Source organism: Protomyctophum bolini, assembly GCF_963924005.1.
Source record: "Protomyctophum bolini genome assembly, chromosome: 11".
NCBI classification, from domain to species: domain Eukaryota; kingdom Metazoa; phylum Chordata; class Actinopteri; order Myctophiformes; family Myctophidae; genus Protomyctophum; species Protomyctophum bolini.
The window spans coordinates 3,758,149-3,776,193 of NC_137872.1; the positions used below are offsets into that span (position 1 = coordinate 3,758,149).

Here is an 18,045-nt window from a genome sequence, read left to right on the forward strand (position 1 = left end):
GCTATTTGTCTTTGTTGATGTTGAAAAAATAAATAAATGATAAATGAAGACGTACTGTGCATATTCCTTTCCATGGTTTTCTACTGTATGCACTAACGAGACAGGTCAGGTTTTCTACTGTATGCACTAACAAGACAGGTCAGGTTTTCTACTGTATGCACTATCAAGACAGGTCAGGTTTTCTACTGTATGCACTATCAAGACAGGTCAGGTTTTCTACTGTATGCACTATCAAGACAGGTCAGGTTTTCTACTGTATGCACTAACAAGACAGGTCAGGTTTTCTACTGTATGCACTATCAAGACAGGACAGGTTTTCTACTGTATGCACTATCAAGACAGGTCAGGTTTTCTACTGTATGCACTATGCACTAACAAGACAGGTCAGGTTTTGGGTGCAAGGGAGACAAATGTCTCGTCTGGGTCTCGAGACCAAAGGTTTGGCAACCACTGAACTAGACCACCAATGGTACAGTACAGTACAGTACAGCACAGCACAGCACAATTATAGTACAGCACAGCATCACTCACTTCAGACGCAGGTCTGATTTTTGTATATATAAAATATAATATTATATGAGTGGTTAGTGCAAAATATAGTATTCTCATTCATTTCCCTAACTGAATACTGTCAGACATGAAAGACTGAATATAGAATATTTTAACATTAAGGACCGTTCACAAAAAGATCAATAAAACATCAATATAAAGCATAGAATTAGAATGATTACTATCAGACAACCTTTAAAATATGCTACACAATATTTTAAAAGTATAGCTAAAAAGGAAAATATTATTGCTGCTAGTCCATAGTCAACTCATTATTGATGAAGGAATTCATTTCATTTCAACATTTCAAAGGATGACACATCAAATATGTGGTATAGGCTATTCAAAATGAATAATTATATATAATATTACTTTATTAATATTTCAACATTTCACACTTCATACTGGGATAAATTCACATTGCAGATTGCAGATCCGATCTAGAGCGGACACGGAAACAGGTGAAGTGTATTATACGCAATTTACAGGATATAGTAGGCGGGACTCTAGACCGGATCAGAGCACACGATGTACTCTGCTGTAAAAAGACTGAAAATGCTACTCCTGTGGTGGAAGGTTTATCATATATTAATTAATGTATTTTTATTGACCCTATACATTTTTTTATATATGGCTTTTCTCATTTTAGTATTAAATTATTAAATAATGAGTCGAATGATTCTCCTTCCGGCGGCTGTGTCGCAAATCGCAATTATCAGAGAGAAAAATAATAACAACACACTGAGCATCATCAACGGTAGCGCTTGTACAGTACTGTTACCGTACAGTATACGTAACTTGTATTTGATTTAATACTTTGCTTTTGGACGGCAGAAGCTGACTATAGCTATCAATAATGTAACTTTTTTTTAAATTTTTCCGTCTGGGATTCCGCGTAGCCTACGTTAGCAAAAGAAAAAACACTCAAGCTAGCAAGGCCTAGTTAATTTAACACAACCAGCTTATTAAAAAGCAACACATCTGTTTTCTTTTCCGCACCTGCTTATATAATCGATCTATAGTTTAAAATGAGAGGCTCTTACGGGGACAGAGACAGGGAGAGAGGCCGGGACAGAGGGTAAGTAGGACGTTACTTGCATCACACCATGGGCTTAAACTTAAACTTTTTCATTTCAAGGACCCCCAAATTGACACTAGTAATTAGCCCCACGGACCCCCATTAGAAAAGATACGCTAGGGACCCCCATGTCTCTGAGATATAAATGCGATTAATAAATACCTTACCTACCTAACATAATTCATATGAAACTATCGCTGCTAGAGCCGTAAAAAAAAGGCATATCTCTTCAAATGGGGGTCCATGGGGCTAATTAGTGTCAGTTTGGGAACCAACAATCAGAATCCAAAGAATATCTTTATTGTCATTGTACAAGACAACGAAATTAATTTGCAATCCAGCTCAGTGCATTTAAAACAAAAGACATAATACTCTATATAAAATACAAACATTTATTGCACAGTAAGTCCTTTTAGTCCATAAAGTGTCAAGTGTAGTTCAAGTGTAGAGCTATGACTGCTCTGGGGGTAGAAACTGTCCTTCAGTCTGTTAGTCCTTGCCTTGATGACCCTATAGCGCCTCCCTGAGGGCATGAGCTGCAGCAGGTGGTGACCTGGGTAGGATGGGTCCTTGAGGATACTGTTGGCTCTCCTGCTACAATGTCTCTTGTAGAGGTCCTCCAGAGATGGAATTAAGGGGACATACCATGATCCTCTGGGCAGTGTTTATGACCCCCTGAAGGGACTTTCTTTCTGAATATAATTGTCACAATGTTTATGATGTTGTCGTCACCCAGAAGCCCTCGCTTCGGCTCCAGCAGAGGTGGAGGTCCCGCTGGCAAGAAGTTTGGCAACCCGGGGGAACGTCTACGCAAGAAGAAATGGGACATGGAGTCGCTGCCCAAGTTTGAAAAGAACTTTTATACTGAACACCCAGAGGTGCAGCGCCTGAGCCAGGTGTGTGTGTGTACTGTGGTGTGTGTGTGTGTGTGTGTGTGTGTGTGTGTGTGTGTGTACTGTGGTGTGTGTGTGTGTGTGTGTGTGTGTGTGTGTGTGTGTGTGAGAGAGACAATGTATCTGAATAAACTGGTCATTATACAGAACTGTGCATAGTAATTCAGTAGTAATTGCAATAGTACATAATGACAAGTTATTATATGTATGTACAGTATGTATATGGGCTTTCTATTCCATTCGAGGCCCTTAAACAATCCAACAGAGGGGGCACGGTGGCACAGTTGGTAGTGCTGTCGCCTCACAGCTAGAAGGTCCTGGGTTCGATTCCCGCTGGGGACGCTGTGGGCGCTGGAGTGGGCGTGTTCCCTCCTCCGCGTCATCAGTGCCCATACCCGAGGCGGGGGTTGGCGAAAGGGCCTTTCTGTGTGGAGTTTTTGCATGTTCTCCCCGTGTCCCCTAGGGTAGGTACCCTCACAAAAACATGCAGTAATCCTGGTCTCTAAAACTACCTCCCCCTGGCCAGCCAGGGCACCTGATGGAGGGGAAAGGAACGTGTTCCTTCCACGCACTACGTCCAACCAGGGAAACTCCCCCCTGTCAGGTGTAAAGGAGCAACTTGGACTCCTCATGCATAGAAGGAGGCATGAGGTCAGTCCGCTGCCCCCCCCCCCCCAGGTTGGCAGAGGAAGCGTAGCGCCCAGGATTACATTAGATAATTGGCACTGGGTGAAAAAACTGGGTTACAAAATCGTGGGATAAAAATTATAAAAAAAATTAAAAAAAACAATCCAACAGAGACCCTAGACAGACACGTCACATTCGACAAAAGAACAAAGGAAGCACCATTCGTCACAACATTGGTAAATGGTAAATGGTGCATTTATATAGCGCCTTTATCCAAGGCGCTTTACATAGATTGTGCATTACATTCACCCATTCATACACCGATGGCAGCGGAAACCATGCAAGGCACCAACTAGCACATCGGGAGCAATTAGGGGTTCAGTGTCTTGCTCAAGGACACTTCGACAGTAACTCTGGGGGAGCCCGGGTTTGAACTGGCAACCTTACGGTTCCCATCCAGGCACTCTACCCCTGAGCCACCGCCGCCCCAACATTGTCACGCTCGAGCGCTGCATTCCCCCTGGAATTATTTTGTGTTTGCCCAACATAAACCTTAACTTGTTATCATTTTGCTGAATTACTAGTAATTCATATTTCCCACATTCACTGTGTGCGTGTGTCTATAATTGTCTGTGTCTCGAGAACAGTCCGTCCGACTGACTTGTCGTGAGATGTTGTTGCAACTTGACTTTGTTGATGTGTTTGTTTTCAGTACGACGTGGAGGAGCTACGCAGGAAGAAGGAAATCACCGTGCGCGGCACCGGCTGCCCCAAACCCACCACGAGCTTCACTTACGCACATTTTCCTCGTAAGTTCAAACGAGAGCAATCTAACATGCATGTAGACCTTTTTTATTGAAAACATTTATTCCATACGAGTCATAATAACTATTACAAACTATAATCCAGTCTGGCTAGATTAATTTATTAGAACAACAATAGGAGTGGCAGTGGTTTGATTGATTGATTGAAATATTTATTAACAGTTTGCAGAATTACAGTACATACATTTCAAGCACAAACTCAATACAAAGACTGTTAACTGTGAGTGGATGGACGACCCAATTAAGCATTACACTTGTTTACAACAGGGTCCACCTTGTTCAATTCATCAAAACATTTAGAGACGTACAAATAGACACTTCTATGTAGTCAAAGAAGTGGTCAGATGGGAACCAGAGTCGGTGTCGAAGTGTCCTTGAGCAAGACTCTGAAGTCTGAACCCCTAATTGCTCCCGATGTGCAGGTTGTTGGTGCCTTGCATGGTTTCCTCCGCCATCGGCGTGTGAATGCCTGGCATGTGAACCAGGCATGTGATGCACGATCTATGTAAAGCGCTTTGGAGTAAAGCGCTATATTAATGCACCATTTACCTTTAAAAAAAAATTAATACTGTTTTTATTAGGCATTTTTTATATGACAATTTCAGAATATTAGACAATGATAAGTAATTCAGTTAAATAAAAATGAAAAATATAACAGGCAATGTAAATGTTCCACATACAGTATAATAAAAAAAGACATAAGTGTGATAAACATGAAAAAACAAAAAACAGTTAAACAATGACAAGTGTGAACAGACAAACAAAACAGACAACAGGACAGACACTCTTGCTCTCAAACTTCCAACATGTTGTTGTAAATAAAGTAAGTTACAGACATTCTTTTTTAAATAAGAAAAAATTAAATAAAGAAAAAACACTCAGTTCCTTTTCTTTCAGTTCCTTTTCTTTCTTTCCAATTTTCTATTGTGCTATCTATTGTGTAGGAGGGGTTAGCGTGCACCTATTGAAATATTCAATGAAGGGTTGCCATGTCTGGTAGAATCTATCTTCACTCCCTCTCAATTCAAACTTAATCTTTTCCAATTGTAAGTAGTGCATAACATCTCTCATAAGTGAAGTGTGAGTTGGAACCTGTGCTTGTTTCCAATTCAACAGTATCAGTCTGCGAGCCAGTAGAGTCACATATTTTACCATGTTATATTGGAAAGTAGACAGTTTGACCCCGGGCCCTGTGACTCCCATAATTGCTGTCAGTGGATCCGGGTCAAAAGGTCTCATTTACCATTTTTTAACATAATAACGTTTCTCCACCCCATATAGAATATGTGATGGACGTGTTGACGCAGCAGAAGTTCAAGGAGCCCACAGCCATCCAGGCTCAAGGTTTCCCCCTGGCTCTCAGTGGCAGAGACATGGTCGGCATCGCTCAGACTGGCTCTGGGAAAACCTTATCTGTGAGAAACATTTCCTCCTTATAATGAATACCGGAAAGCAAGGGCTTTTTAACTCGTCAAGGGTATGAATGAGGATTTACTGTACATCGTACTGTACACCAGAGTGCTTAGTTAGAACTTACTTATTATTGGAAACGGATACCAAACGAGTCGCCCCTTTACCAACTCGCCCCCTGTGAAGTGTTTTAACCCATTCAGGCCTGACGTCGAAATTAAAAAAAAAAAAGTTTTCTAAATCATGACGATTTTCTGAAAAATTTGAGATTTTAACGATTTTTCAAAAATAGCAGACCTACAAGCTCATAGCGCGCCACTCTGTGGCGCACTATGAGCTTGTAGATCTGCTATTTTTCAATAGCTAAATTATAACAAACAATGTTTAAAACACCAAAAGGGGTTCCCCCCCAAAATGGGTTCATGTAGTTAATTTAGTATTTCCCTCCCTCTCTGAAATCTGAAATGAATCCTTGTATACAGATTCATTTGATTGTATAGTAGTCGATCTCTATACTCTGTCAAATTAAGAAAGAACAACATGACACAGAGACGGCGACTGCTTAATTAAGTTAATTTAGGACCTTCTAGCAGTTAATTTCGTTTTATTATAAACACATTTCTTCCATGTAGCCCATGTTGTGTAATGGCATCATCATGCTATTATTCCCGTGGATATACAGTGTGAACTTAACAATGATAAATTAATATGATAATACCTTTTTATATAATCACCAACATGAATTATGTTTGTTATTTACAGCTAGGTATAGAGTATTGGGGCGAGATGGAAAAGGGGCGACCGTACCTGTTACCTTGGAAACAACGTTTTGTTACAATTGATGCAATCCCGTAAAATTGTTGAAGGGTAGTTTAAAAAAATATTTTAAAATATTTTATTAAATATTGTATCCTTGTGTTCCTCAGTATCTCCTACCTGCCATTGTGCACATAAACCACCAGCCCTACTTAGAGAGAGGAGACGGGCCCATCGTAAGTAAACCAGATGAACACAAAATGCCTTTATTAATGAATATTGCATCTGGACATTATTAATTGAGTGTCTTGTGTTCTTCTGCAGTGCTTGGTCCTGGCCCCCACCAGGGAGCTGGCCCAGCAGGTACAGCAGGTGGCCGGTGATTATGGAAAGTCGTCGCGTATTAAAAGCACCTGTGTGTATGGGGGCGCTCCGAAGGGCCCACAGATCCGAGACCTGGAGAGAGGTGAGGAATACTCCTCTCTTTTTTTCCCATGATTTTACAAAATCGTGGGATAAATAAAAAAAAAGAACCTGCTTTCTTGTCATGTTGCTCTGTACAATAATAGTAAACACTTCATTCACTTCAAACACTTCATCATTTTTCTAACTTTTGAATCAATATTTGAAGTTGTTCAGGAAACCTTAGGAAGCGTTTTTAGAATAGAGTTGATGCAGTGTAAATGGCCACTCAAGCACCAGTTTGTTTATTTCTTCCTTTATACGTGTATGAGAGTATATAACTATATACTATATATAACTATATATTATATAAAGAGGATGGAATGCAGATTACGGCCCTCTCCTTCCTCTCCTAGGCGTGGAGGTCTGCATCGCCACCCCAGGGCGTCTGATTGACTTCCTGGAGGCCGGGAAGATAAACCTCCGCCGCTGCACCTACCTGGTCCTGGACGAGGCTGACCGCATGCTGGACATGGGCTTTGAACCGCAGATACGCAAGATCGTTGAGCAGATCAGGGTAAACCATTAACCCATTTAGGCCTGACGTCGAAACTTTAAAAATGTTTTCCAAATTCTGACAGTTTTCTGAAAGATGTTTCTGTATCAGTGGTTCTCAATATTTCATTTTTGTAATTGGCCACCGACTCCCATCTGAAAATATGTTGTTCCAGGAACCCAGAAGCAGAGATTTGAGTTAAAAACGTTGGCTCTGAAAGAATATATATTCAAAGATGTGTGCCATATTTTCACGATAAAAAGAAGAATTGCAGAACTGTAAGCACGCCACTCTGTGGGAAAATCTTGAAAATGTGACGCAAATCTTTGAATATATATATTCTTTCAGAGCAAACATTTTTAACTCATATCTTTGCTTCTGGGGGGGGGGGGGGTCCCTGGAACAACATATTTTCAGATGGGGGTCGGAGGCCAATTACATATCATTTTTGGGGTCGTTGACAAGAAATATTGAGCACCACTGATAAAAGAAAAAACATAGATAGTTCAGAAAACTGTCTTAAAGGATTTATAAGATATGTTTTTTAATTTAAATGGGTTTTAAAATGAATTGATGCTGCAGGATTTGGATCTTATTGTGGTTCTTCACACAGCCTGACAGACAGACCCTGATGTTGAGTGGTCTAACTGCCTGTCTGTCTGTCTGTCTGCCTGTCTCTCTCTCAGCCTGACAGACAGACCCTGATGTGGAGTGGTCTAACTGCCTGTCTGTCTGCCTGCCTGTCTCTCTCTCAGCCTGACAGACAGACCCTGATGTGGAGTGGTCTAACTGCCTGTCTCTCTCTCAGCCTGACAGACAGACAGACCCTGATGTGGAGTGGTCTAACTGCCTGTCTCTCTCTCTCAGCCTGACAGACAGACCCTGATGTGGAGCGCCACCTGGCCCAAAGATGTCCGCCAGCTGGCCGAGGACTTCCTGCGGGACTACGTCCAGATCAACGTGGGCGCTCTGGAGCTCAGCGCCAACCACAACATCCTGCAGATCGTAGACGTCTGCACGGAGAACGAGAAGGAGAACAAGTAGGTGATAAATAACCCGTTCTGACCTGAGATCAGATTCTATACGTCTGCACGGAGAACGAGAAGGAGAACAAGTAGGTGATAAATAACCCGTTCTGACCTGAGATCAGATCGTAAACGTCTGCACGGAGAACGAGAAGGAGAACAAGTAGGTGATAAATAACCCGTTCTGACCTGAGATCAGATCAATGCATGGAGAACGAGAAGGAGAACAAGTAGGTGATAAATAACCCGTTCTGACCTGAGATCAGATTCTAGACGTCTGCACGGAGAACGAGAAGGAGAACAAGTAGGTGATAAATAACCCGTTCTGACCTGAGATCAGATTCTAGACGTCTGCACGGAGAACGAGAAGGAGAACAAGTAGGTGATAAATAACCCATTCTGACCTGAGATCAGATTCTAGACATCTGCACGGAGAACGAGAAGGAGAACAAGTAGGTGATAAACAACCCCTTCTGACCTGAGATCAGATCAATGCACGGAGAACGAGAAGGAGAACAAGTAGGTGATGAATAACCCATTCTGACCTGAGATCAGATCGTAGACGTCTGCACGGAGAACGAGAAGGAGAACAAGTAGGTGATAAATAACCCGTTCTGACCTGAGATCAGATTCTAACGTCTGCACGGAGAACGAGAAGGAGAACAAGTAGGTGATAAATAACCCGTTCTGACCTGAGATCAGATCGTAGACGTCTGCACGGAGAACGAGAAGGAGAACAAGTAGGTGATAAACAACCCGTTCTGACCTGAGATCAGATTCTAACGTCTGCACGGAGAACGAGAAGGAGAACAAGTAGGTGATAAATAACCCGTTCTGACCTGAGATCAGATTCTATACGTCTGCACGGAGAACGAGAAGGAGAACAAGTAGGTGATAAATAACCCGTTCTGACCTGAGATCAGATCGTAAACGTCTGCACGGAGAACGAGAAGGAGAACAAGTAGGTGATAAATAACCCGTTCTGACCTGAGATCAGATTCTAAAAAATGTTTTCTACACGCTGACAGTTTTCATTCTGACCTGAGATCAGATTCTACAAAATGTCTTCTATACATCCTGAGAGTTTTCTGAAAAAGCTGTGTTTCTATGTCAGTCGTTCTTCGATTTTACTAAAATAGCAGACCTGCCCCGCCGACCCCCATCTGAAAATATGTTGTTTCAGGGACCCCCCCAGAAGCAAAGATTTGAGTTAAAAACGCTCGCTGTGAAATAATATATATTCAAAGATTTGCACTACATTCCGAAAATAGCAGATCTACAAGCTCGTAGCACGGCACTCGGTGCCGCGCTATGAGCTTGTAGATCTGCCCAAAACTAAATTCAATGGACGGTTACATTACATTTAGTTTGAGATTTGAGTGTCTGTGCCTCTCTCTCTCTCTCTCTCTCTCTCTCTCTCTCTCTGTTAACAGAGCGAGCATTGCAGTGTAGGAAGAATCTAGACAGCCTACCGTAGGAGCTAGTCGGATATAAGTCGAATATACGGAGGAAATAAATAAGACAGAAGTAGGCAGCAGCGTCAGTTCACATCATCCTCGTCAGCTTCATGTTGACACACAACAGAACTTACGAGAAGCGTTTATTCAGCCAATTTATACATGCATCTCAGTCCTTCAGAATAAAAGGTTTCATATATGCACAATATAGATCATATCTCAACACTCTCTCTCTCTCTCCAGACTGCTCCAGCTGATGGAGGAGATCATGTCTGAGAAGGAGAACAAGACCATTATCTTTGCGGAGACCAAGAAACGCTGTGACGACCTGACGCGCAGGATGAGGCGAGACGGGTAAGTAACGCCTGGAAAAGGCTTTAACAAGTCTCCTAGATATTATTCAGTCGGAACAATAATTCAGATCTTAGTCACAGTGCTGACAGGTCTCCGGTTTGCCTCACAGGTGGCCGGCGATGTGCATTCACGGAGACAAGAGCCAGCCTGAGAGAGACTGGGTGTTGACAGGTTGGTAAAACAAAGATATGGAGGTTTGTCCACAGCAGTGGTTCCCAAACCTTTTCATGTCAAGGACCCCCAAATTTACACTAATTATCCCGCGGCCCCCCATTTGAAAATATATGCCCAGGGGCCCCATAAGAGAAGAGCAGTGATTCTCAACCAGTTTAATTTCAAGGACCCCCAGTTTGACATGCATTAGTCTACGGACCCCCATTTAATGGCATTTCTATCTCTGGGACCCCACATTTATATTGTAAAATCAATGTTAATTGAACTCTGAGAGTGTACAAATGGACCCGTTAGTGTCCATTTGGCTCCATTTGTACACTCTTGAGTTACACACCCATAAGGGTCCATTTGGTTCCTAACTATGGGGACCCCCTGGAACACCCTCAGGTACCCCTGGTGGTCCCCGGACCCCACTTTGGGAACCACTGGATTACAGTACCTCCACAGACTTCAGGCACTTTTTGACTGATTTTGGTATATTTGCTGATAAATGAGGCATAGAGCTCACACATCTCTCTGTTATCTCATAGAGCTCACACATCTCTCTGTTATCTCATAGAGCTCACACACCTCTCTGTTATCATAGAGCTCACACACCTCTCTGTTCTCTCATGTTCCATAGAGCTCACACACCTCTCTGTTATCATAGAGCTCACACACCTCTCTGTTATCATAGATCTCACAGACCTCTCTGTTCTCTCCTGTTCCAGAGTTCCGTAGTGGCAAAGCTCCGATCCTCATTGCTACCGATGTGGCCTCACGTGGTTTGGGTATGTCACATGACACACGCTCAAATGCCATGCATAGCTGATTACCACACACACACACACACACACACACACACACACACACACTCACACACACACACACACACACACACACACACACACACACTCACACACTCACATTTACACACACATGTACACACACATATTTGTTTGGTAATATACCGTATAATAAGGTAGATCACTATCCTTATAGCATGATGTCGTACATTAGGTTTGTAATCAATATTGTCAGCAACCATGATGCACATATTTAGCTTTCCTTTTTGTTGTGCAAAAGTGTGGCTTCTCTTAACAAAGAACATAACAAAGAACAACAATACTGATTGTAAAATGAGTAAGTATTATAATATGACACAGGTCTTGACATGTGTCAAAGTTTCAGGTCATTTTTAATCCTACTCGAATGAAACATAATATATATAAATTGTGTGATGGATTTGGTGAATGGTGGTTGTGATGAAGATGTGAGGGGTTGGTGATGTAGCCCCTTACACGATGACATTATCAACTATTTTAACCTAATTCTGTGTTCATTTGTTTTTCTTTTGATTTTATTATTTTTTGTTGTTTTTTGTTTTTGTTTCCAAAAGTCTCTCTTCCGGCAACCTAGACGCACGCTGTGGCCCTCGGGAGCCTGCAGCCGGACCTAGGCATGACTAATCGAAAACCTGAGAGACGGCCTGATTAATCAATCCCAGACACTGGCCTCATCTCTGCTGAAAACCCAGACCAGTGCCCTCAAACAAAACTCTCCCCCCCTTCCAGACTCTGACGGGTCGACCTGCAGGGTCGTCAAGGCCGGGGGGAGGGAGACGGGTGCTACTGGGATACCAAATTTGACCCCCGGGGTGGGGGGCGGGGGCTTAAGTCACTTAATAAGAGGGGGGTATGGACAGTGGGGCCTCAGCCAAGCCGACAGCCTGTTACAGTAACTGTTACAGTAACGCACCATAACAACCACAACAGTAACAAAGACACTCCTGTAAAAGCAGTTAATTTCATCCAGAGACTGTATGGACACCTTTTTCCAATATCGATGGCTGTATGCTATCGATTAAAGAAACCCACATAGCCTAAGCCTTTTTCAGGAGTTCTCTTATCATTCCCCAGCCCAGTTCATACTATATCAAAGCTAAAGACCCCTCCCTCCCTCCCTCCCCTCCCCAGAAATTGGACCATGGATGGACTTAGAGAGATTCTAGTGGTGCGTTTACGTTACGAGAAGACGCAGCGGCCAAGAAGTGGGCGGAGGAAAGCACCCAGAGCCGTGGTGGCGTGGACGGCTATGCTGGACGCTCCCCTCTGAACTGCCCCCTGCCTGCAGCCCCCCGATGCCCCCCCTGATGCCCCCCCTTACCCCCCCGACGCCCCGTCCGGCCTCTCCCTCTGGCTGGTCCCTGGTCCCTCTGTGGACGTCATGTCTGGTCCTGGCTGGCAGGAGTCCTGAGCCTGGAGGAGCCACCTCTCACTGCCCCTCTGTCTCTGTCCTCACTGCCCCTCTGTCTGTCCACTCTCTGTCTCTGTCCTCAGACCCACTCTCTGTCTCTCTCCTCTGTCCTCTTGTCCTCTGTCTCTGTCCTCACTGCCCCTCTGTCTCTGTCCTCACTGCCCCTCTGTCTCTGTCCTCACTGCCCCTCTGTCTCTGTCCTCACTGCCCCTCTGTCTCTGTCCTCACTGCCCCTCTGTCTGTCCACCATCTGTCTCTGTCCTCAGACCCACTCTCTTCTTGTTCACTTTCTATGTCCTTTCTCTTTTCTTTTGATCTGTTTTCTCCTCTTCTATTTATCTGCAAGTCCCCCCTTATCCTTTCCCCCTTTCCTTTCCTTCCTGAAGTCCTCTTTCTCTTCTATCTGACCCCTGTTTTACCTGTTGTGAACCTCTACCCCGCCTCCACAGTGTGTCCTGCTTCCATCTCCCTTCCCCGACACTTTGACACCTTTTCTTTCTTTGTGTGTGTCGTACACAAAACTACCAACCCCCGGGCTCTTCTGAGAAGAACCTGTAAATAAACTACCAACCTCAGGGCTCTTCTGAGAAGAACCTGTAAATAAACTACCAACCCCCGGGCCTGTAAATAAATCCTAGTCGTCATCGCTCAACAAGGTCTCGTTCACACAAGTTGAGTTCCCTAGCACTCTGTGTTGGGTTAAAAAACAGCCATACCGACAAACGACTCTTCTTTTTTTCTGCTCCAGTGTCTGTTTCTTGTTACTACACATTAATCCCTGGGCTCATGGATATCTCTGTCAAATTCTGGATATGCCCCGGGAGGCATTTGGATCCAGATCCTCTCTGTTTGTCTCCACCTGCTGCAAAACCCCAACAACCACCCCTGACACCTGACCTATAACACAGTTAGAAACCACCTTTTATGTCCGTGTTAGAAACGCTAGAGTTGAGACGTATTTGCTATGAAAAGCCACCAAAGGGAATTTGTACTCATCGCCACCCCAAAACTAACAATACCCCCAAAAAATTCCCATAGCTGAAGAAGGCTTGGAGACGTGAAGAGGCAGAGATACACAGCCCAGCCTGTGTTCTGGCCCCGGACCTTTCCAGCCATGGGAGGTTCTGAACACAGCCCAGCCTGTGTTCTGGCCAGGACCTTCCTTTCCAGCGATGGGAGGTTCTGAACACAGCCCAGCCTGTGTTCTGGCCCCGGACCTTTCCAGCGATGGGAGGTTCTGAACACAGCCCAGCCTGTGTTCTGGCCCCGGACCTTTCCAGCGATGGGAGGGATGTGGTTCTGAACACAGCCCAGCCTGTGTTCTGGCCCCGGACCTTTCCAGCGATGGGAGGGATGTGGTTCTGAACACAGCCCAGCCTGTGTTCTGGCCCCGGACCTTTCCAGCGATGGGAGGTTCTGAACACAGCCCAGCCTGTGTTCTGGCCCGGACCTTTCCAGCCATGGGAGGTTCTGAACACAGCCCAGCCTGTGTTCTGGCCAGGACCTTCCTTTCCAGCGATGGGAGGTTCTGAACACAGCCCAGCCTGTGTACTGGCCCCGGACCTTTCCAGCGATGGGAGGGATGTGGTTCTGAACACAGCCCAGCCTGTGTTCTGGCCCCGGACCTTTCCAGCGATGGGAGGTTCTGAACACAGCCCAGCCTGTGTTCTGGGCCCGGACCTTTCCAGCGATGGGAGGGATGTGGAGGAGTAGGCGAGGTGGGAGTAAGGACCTGTTTTTGGTGTCCTCCTACCCTTGCACACCTCCCAGGAAAGGTGAGGGGGAGGAGGGTGGGTTGGTGTCCTCCTACCCTGGCTGACCTCCCAGGAAAGGTGAGGGGGAGGAGGGTGGGTTGGTGTCCTCCTACCCTTGCAGACCTCCCAGGAAAGGTGAGGGGGAGGAGGGTGGGTTAACCTTTTAATCTGAGACAGGGTAAGTACGTTCAAACCCCCTGCCCTGCCCCACCCTCGTTCTTCCATCCAACCCGCATTAAGACAGAAGACCCCTCCCCCACCTTTTATTTCTCAGTCAACAGTGTTTTCAGAGCCCTTTTCAACTGCAATAAGAAACAGAAACTTAGACAAATAGATGTTTATTTTTATTAATAACTTCCAAGAGCGTCATTTTAATCGTCTGTCAACTCTTTTTTGATAGCTGCACATTTTAAAAGAATGATTCGTTGGTTCACTGTCTTCAAAAGGTGTTTGTCCCGTACACACAATTTAGTTGAAAGTCTTGAATTGGTATATTACATTTATATTACATGCTGTAGTTGCTGACTTGCTTTACCCTAAAGGGGAGTATAGAGTATTTGTCCAACTTAGGCTTTGCTGAATAGAATGCTCTGTAAAGCGACACAAACTTTAGCTGAAGTCTAAACAGGTAAGTGACGATGGGTGTCTCGGCAAGGTATAGACTAAAATAAATCCCAAATTCCCAAAGCAAGCATGATCATAATATCATTAAATGTACTGCATCAGTCAGGTTCCCTTTCTAATTTACATTTCTGTTTTTTCCCCTCCTCCTATATAAAATAACCCGCCGTGAACCCAAACGTTCTCCGTTCAACCACCAGACGTGGAGGACGTGAAGTTCGTCATCAACTACGATTACCCCAACTCCTCGGAGGACTACATCCACCGCATCGGCCGCACGGCCCGCAGCACCAACAAGGGCACGGCCTACACCTTCTTCACCCCGGGGAACCTCCGGCAGGCCCGGGAGCTGGTCCGGGTTCTGGAGGAGGCCCGGCAGGCCATCAACCCCAAACTGCTGCAGCTGGTGGACAGCGGCGGGCGCGGGGGAGGCGGCGGAGGAGGGGGAGGAGGAGGTGAGAAGCAGTGTCTGTTTTTTTTTGTTTTGTTTTAGTCATAGTCTTAAAATATATCTTTTATCCCACGATTTTGTAACCCATTTTTCACCCCTGTGTCAATCATCTAATGTGATCCTGGGCTCTACACACCCTCCGCCAACCTAGTCCCCATATATGGGGGACAAGGGGAGAGCAACGGACTTGAACTCATGCTTCCTTCATGCCTGAGTGTCCAAGTTGCTCCTTTACACCTGACAGGGGGAGTTTCCCTGGTTGGACGTAGCGCGTGGAAGGAACACGTTCCTTTCCCCTCCATCAGGCGCCCCGGCTGGCCAGGGGGAGGCAGTTTAGTGACCAGGATTACTGCATGTTTTTTGTGAGGGTACCTACCTACCCTAGGGGACACGGGGAGAACATGAAAACTCCACACAGAAAGGCCCTTTCGCCAACCCTCTCATCTCTGTGGTGTGTTTCTCCTGTGTGCAGGGGGCCGGCCTCGGTTCCGCGGCAACACCAACAACTCCTCCTCCAGCAGCAATCCCAACCTGATGTACCAGGACGAGTGTGAGCGACGCATGCGCTCGGCGGGTAGCGGCGGTGGCGGCGGTGGCGGTGGCGCCGGCGCCAGCAGTGCCAGCAGCAAGGACACCCACGGGGGGGGAAGCAGCGGCGGCAGCAGCAACTTCACTCGAGACGGGCGGGACGGCGGCCGCGGCAGCAGAGGAGGAGGAGGAGGAGGAGGAGGAAGCACCCGGGATGGCGAACGCTCCTCGTCCTCCTACAGAGACCGTGGTAGCAGGGACGGCGGAGGAGGAGGAGGAGGAGGAGGAGGGCGCGGCTACGGCCAGTACCAGAACGGCGGTGGCAGTGGTGGTCAGTACAGCAGCTCTAGAGGAGGAGGAGGAGGAGGAGGCGCTGCTGGGTCCGGTACCAGCGCTGGGGCCCAGAGTGCTCCTCCAGCGCCCACGTCTGGCCCACAGCCCCTCATGGCCCAGCAGTTTAAACCCACACAGCCCATGATGGGCCTCATGGGACACTCGCCGTTTACGTTCGCTCCTCCTCCTCCTGCTTCCTCTTCTTCTTCTTCTTCGTCGGCCAGGAAGTAATGTAGCCCACGTGCACACACTTAACACTCACACACACACACACACACACACACACACACACATACACACACACACACACACACACACACACACACACACACACACACACACACGCACACACAAATATACCGATGTTTGTGAAAATTAATGGAAAACGTTTGATATGTACCCAATGTTATGTAAGGATTTGGCTTGGGAACTTAGGTCCTTCTAAGTTGTGTACTAAATAGGAACTTAGTCAATTAGTACATGGTGGTCCCTGGACCACACACACACACACACACACACGCCATGTACCTTCTGTTACAACATTATGGGCGCGCTAACATTAGCACTTTGAAGTTTGAACTTACTTGTCATTTCATTTCCTCATCACCATAAAGTATTCTGTTGAGAGTAACATTAGGACAAAATACCCACATTGTGTAAAAATGTGAAACAGTGAGTTCTTCTTATAGCTTCTGTTTAGTTTGTGGATGTTTTCTCAGAATGCTGTTAACCCATTCTGACCGGGGACCCATTTTGGTGTCAGCATTATGTTATGCTTTAGCTATTGAAAAACAGCAGATCTACAAGCTCATAGCGCGCCACCGAGTGGCGCGCTACGAGCTTGTAGGTCTGCTATTTTAGAAAAATCGAAGAACGACTGACATTTTTAGAATCTGATCTCGGGTCAGAATGGGTTCATCAGACCAGTGTGTGTCCAGTGGAAACCTCGTATGAATCTGATCTCAGGTCAGAATGGGTTAAAAGCTAAAATGGACCCTTCGCTTGTCACAAGTTACTGACCTCATACGCAAGGGGGGGAAAAAAAGTCCCCACACTTGTTTATGTTACAAACCTTTCTCGTTTTGTATTTGTTAAGCTTTCTCTGTTGATGTACAGTAAGCTGCTAATAGTGAGTTTCAAAGTATCTGATTTTGCCTTTAGGTGTAACAAAGGTAGGTGCTTCAGTTACTTTTATCTTGTGTGTGATATCTTTACTGTAGCTGATCTGTTGTAGGTTTTGTACATAACTTTATTTTCATGGTATTTGTAAAGCACTACAGAGGAGTAGTTTTAGAGTACAATGTCTTATCTATCTACGGACTATAATCTCCTGTTGCTGTCGATTGACATTTAAAGGTTCACTTCTTTAAAGTTTAGTTTGCTACAATTTATATTTTTATTTGAGGAATGACTGACTTGTCACCCCCATCCATGCATGTAATGCTTCTTCCAAGTCGTCTTAGCAGTTTTTGTTGTATTCTCCAAATCTGCTGAGCTCCTCTTTCTGATGTCAGTTAATCACTGGTGTGATTTGCTTCTGTGATAAGCTGTGTATAGCTTACTAACACTATGTTCATGTTTTTACTGTCCTTGTTCTCTTTTTCAGGTTTCAATAAAGCTGTAAAGTTTACCATTGAGTCTTTTTTTTTTTTTACATTTTGTCCTAGTGATCTGCGTCATCATTCAACCTAGAATTTCTAATTATTATTATATTATTATGTCTACAGAACAAGAAGGCAGTGTTATCTTACCATTAATACACTTCTGGTGCATAACAATGTTAGACCTATAGATAGACGTCTTTACAAACACATGTAAGGTAATCATTATGTTCTGCATTCACAGTGTCACAGTGCAGGGTTCTGTAATTGATTCAAGACAAGACAAGGGGACATTAATGCATGATGAGATGTTGAAATGTGTGTGAAAATCACATAAATCGTTTCTTTCCCGTCAGTCACTCTCATCCCCATACATGTTAAGTCAGTCACTCATTATCCCCATACATGGGAATGCAT

General features: G+C 45.0%; 1 protein-coding gene across 1 annotated transcript; it reads left to right on the top strand.

The window, feature by feature from the left end:
- Window positions 1–1,264: 1,264 nt before the first annotated feature.
- On the top strand, window positions 1,265–17,657 carry LOC308323758 (putative ATP-dependent RNA helicase DDX5). The gene is made up of 13 exons (XM_080775565.1): window positions 1,265–1,627; window positions 2,364–2,523; window positions 3,860–3,956; window positions 5,253–5,386; window positions 6,308–6,373; window positions 6,462–6,603; window positions 6,956–7,116; window positions 7,963–8,135; window positions 9,821–9,931; window positions 10,041–10,102; window positions 10,816–10,875; window positions 14,916–15,170; window positions 15,639–17,657. Exons 1-13 carry the CDS (start codon window positions 1,578–1,580, stop codon window positions 16,256–16,258), a joined length of 2,091 nt encoding a protein of 696 aa, XP_080631691.1. The 5' UTR covers window positions 1,265–1,577; the 3' UTR covers window positions 16,259–17,657.
- Window positions 17,658–18,045: the final 388 nt, after the last annotated feature.

Coding starts and splice junctions, on each gene's coding strand:
- LOC308323758 (XM_080775565.1), top strand. CDS start 1,578: ATGAGAGGCTCTTACGGGGACAGAGACAGGGAGAGAGGCCGGGACAGA. Junction 3,957..5,252: donor CACTTACGCACATTTTCCTC/GTAAGTTCAAAC, acceptor CACCCCATATAG/AATATGTGATGGACGTGTTG. Junction 15,171..15,638: donor CGGAGGAGGGGGAGGAGGAG/GTGAGAAGCAGT, acceptor TCCTGTGTGCAG/GGGGCCGGCCTCGGTTCCGC.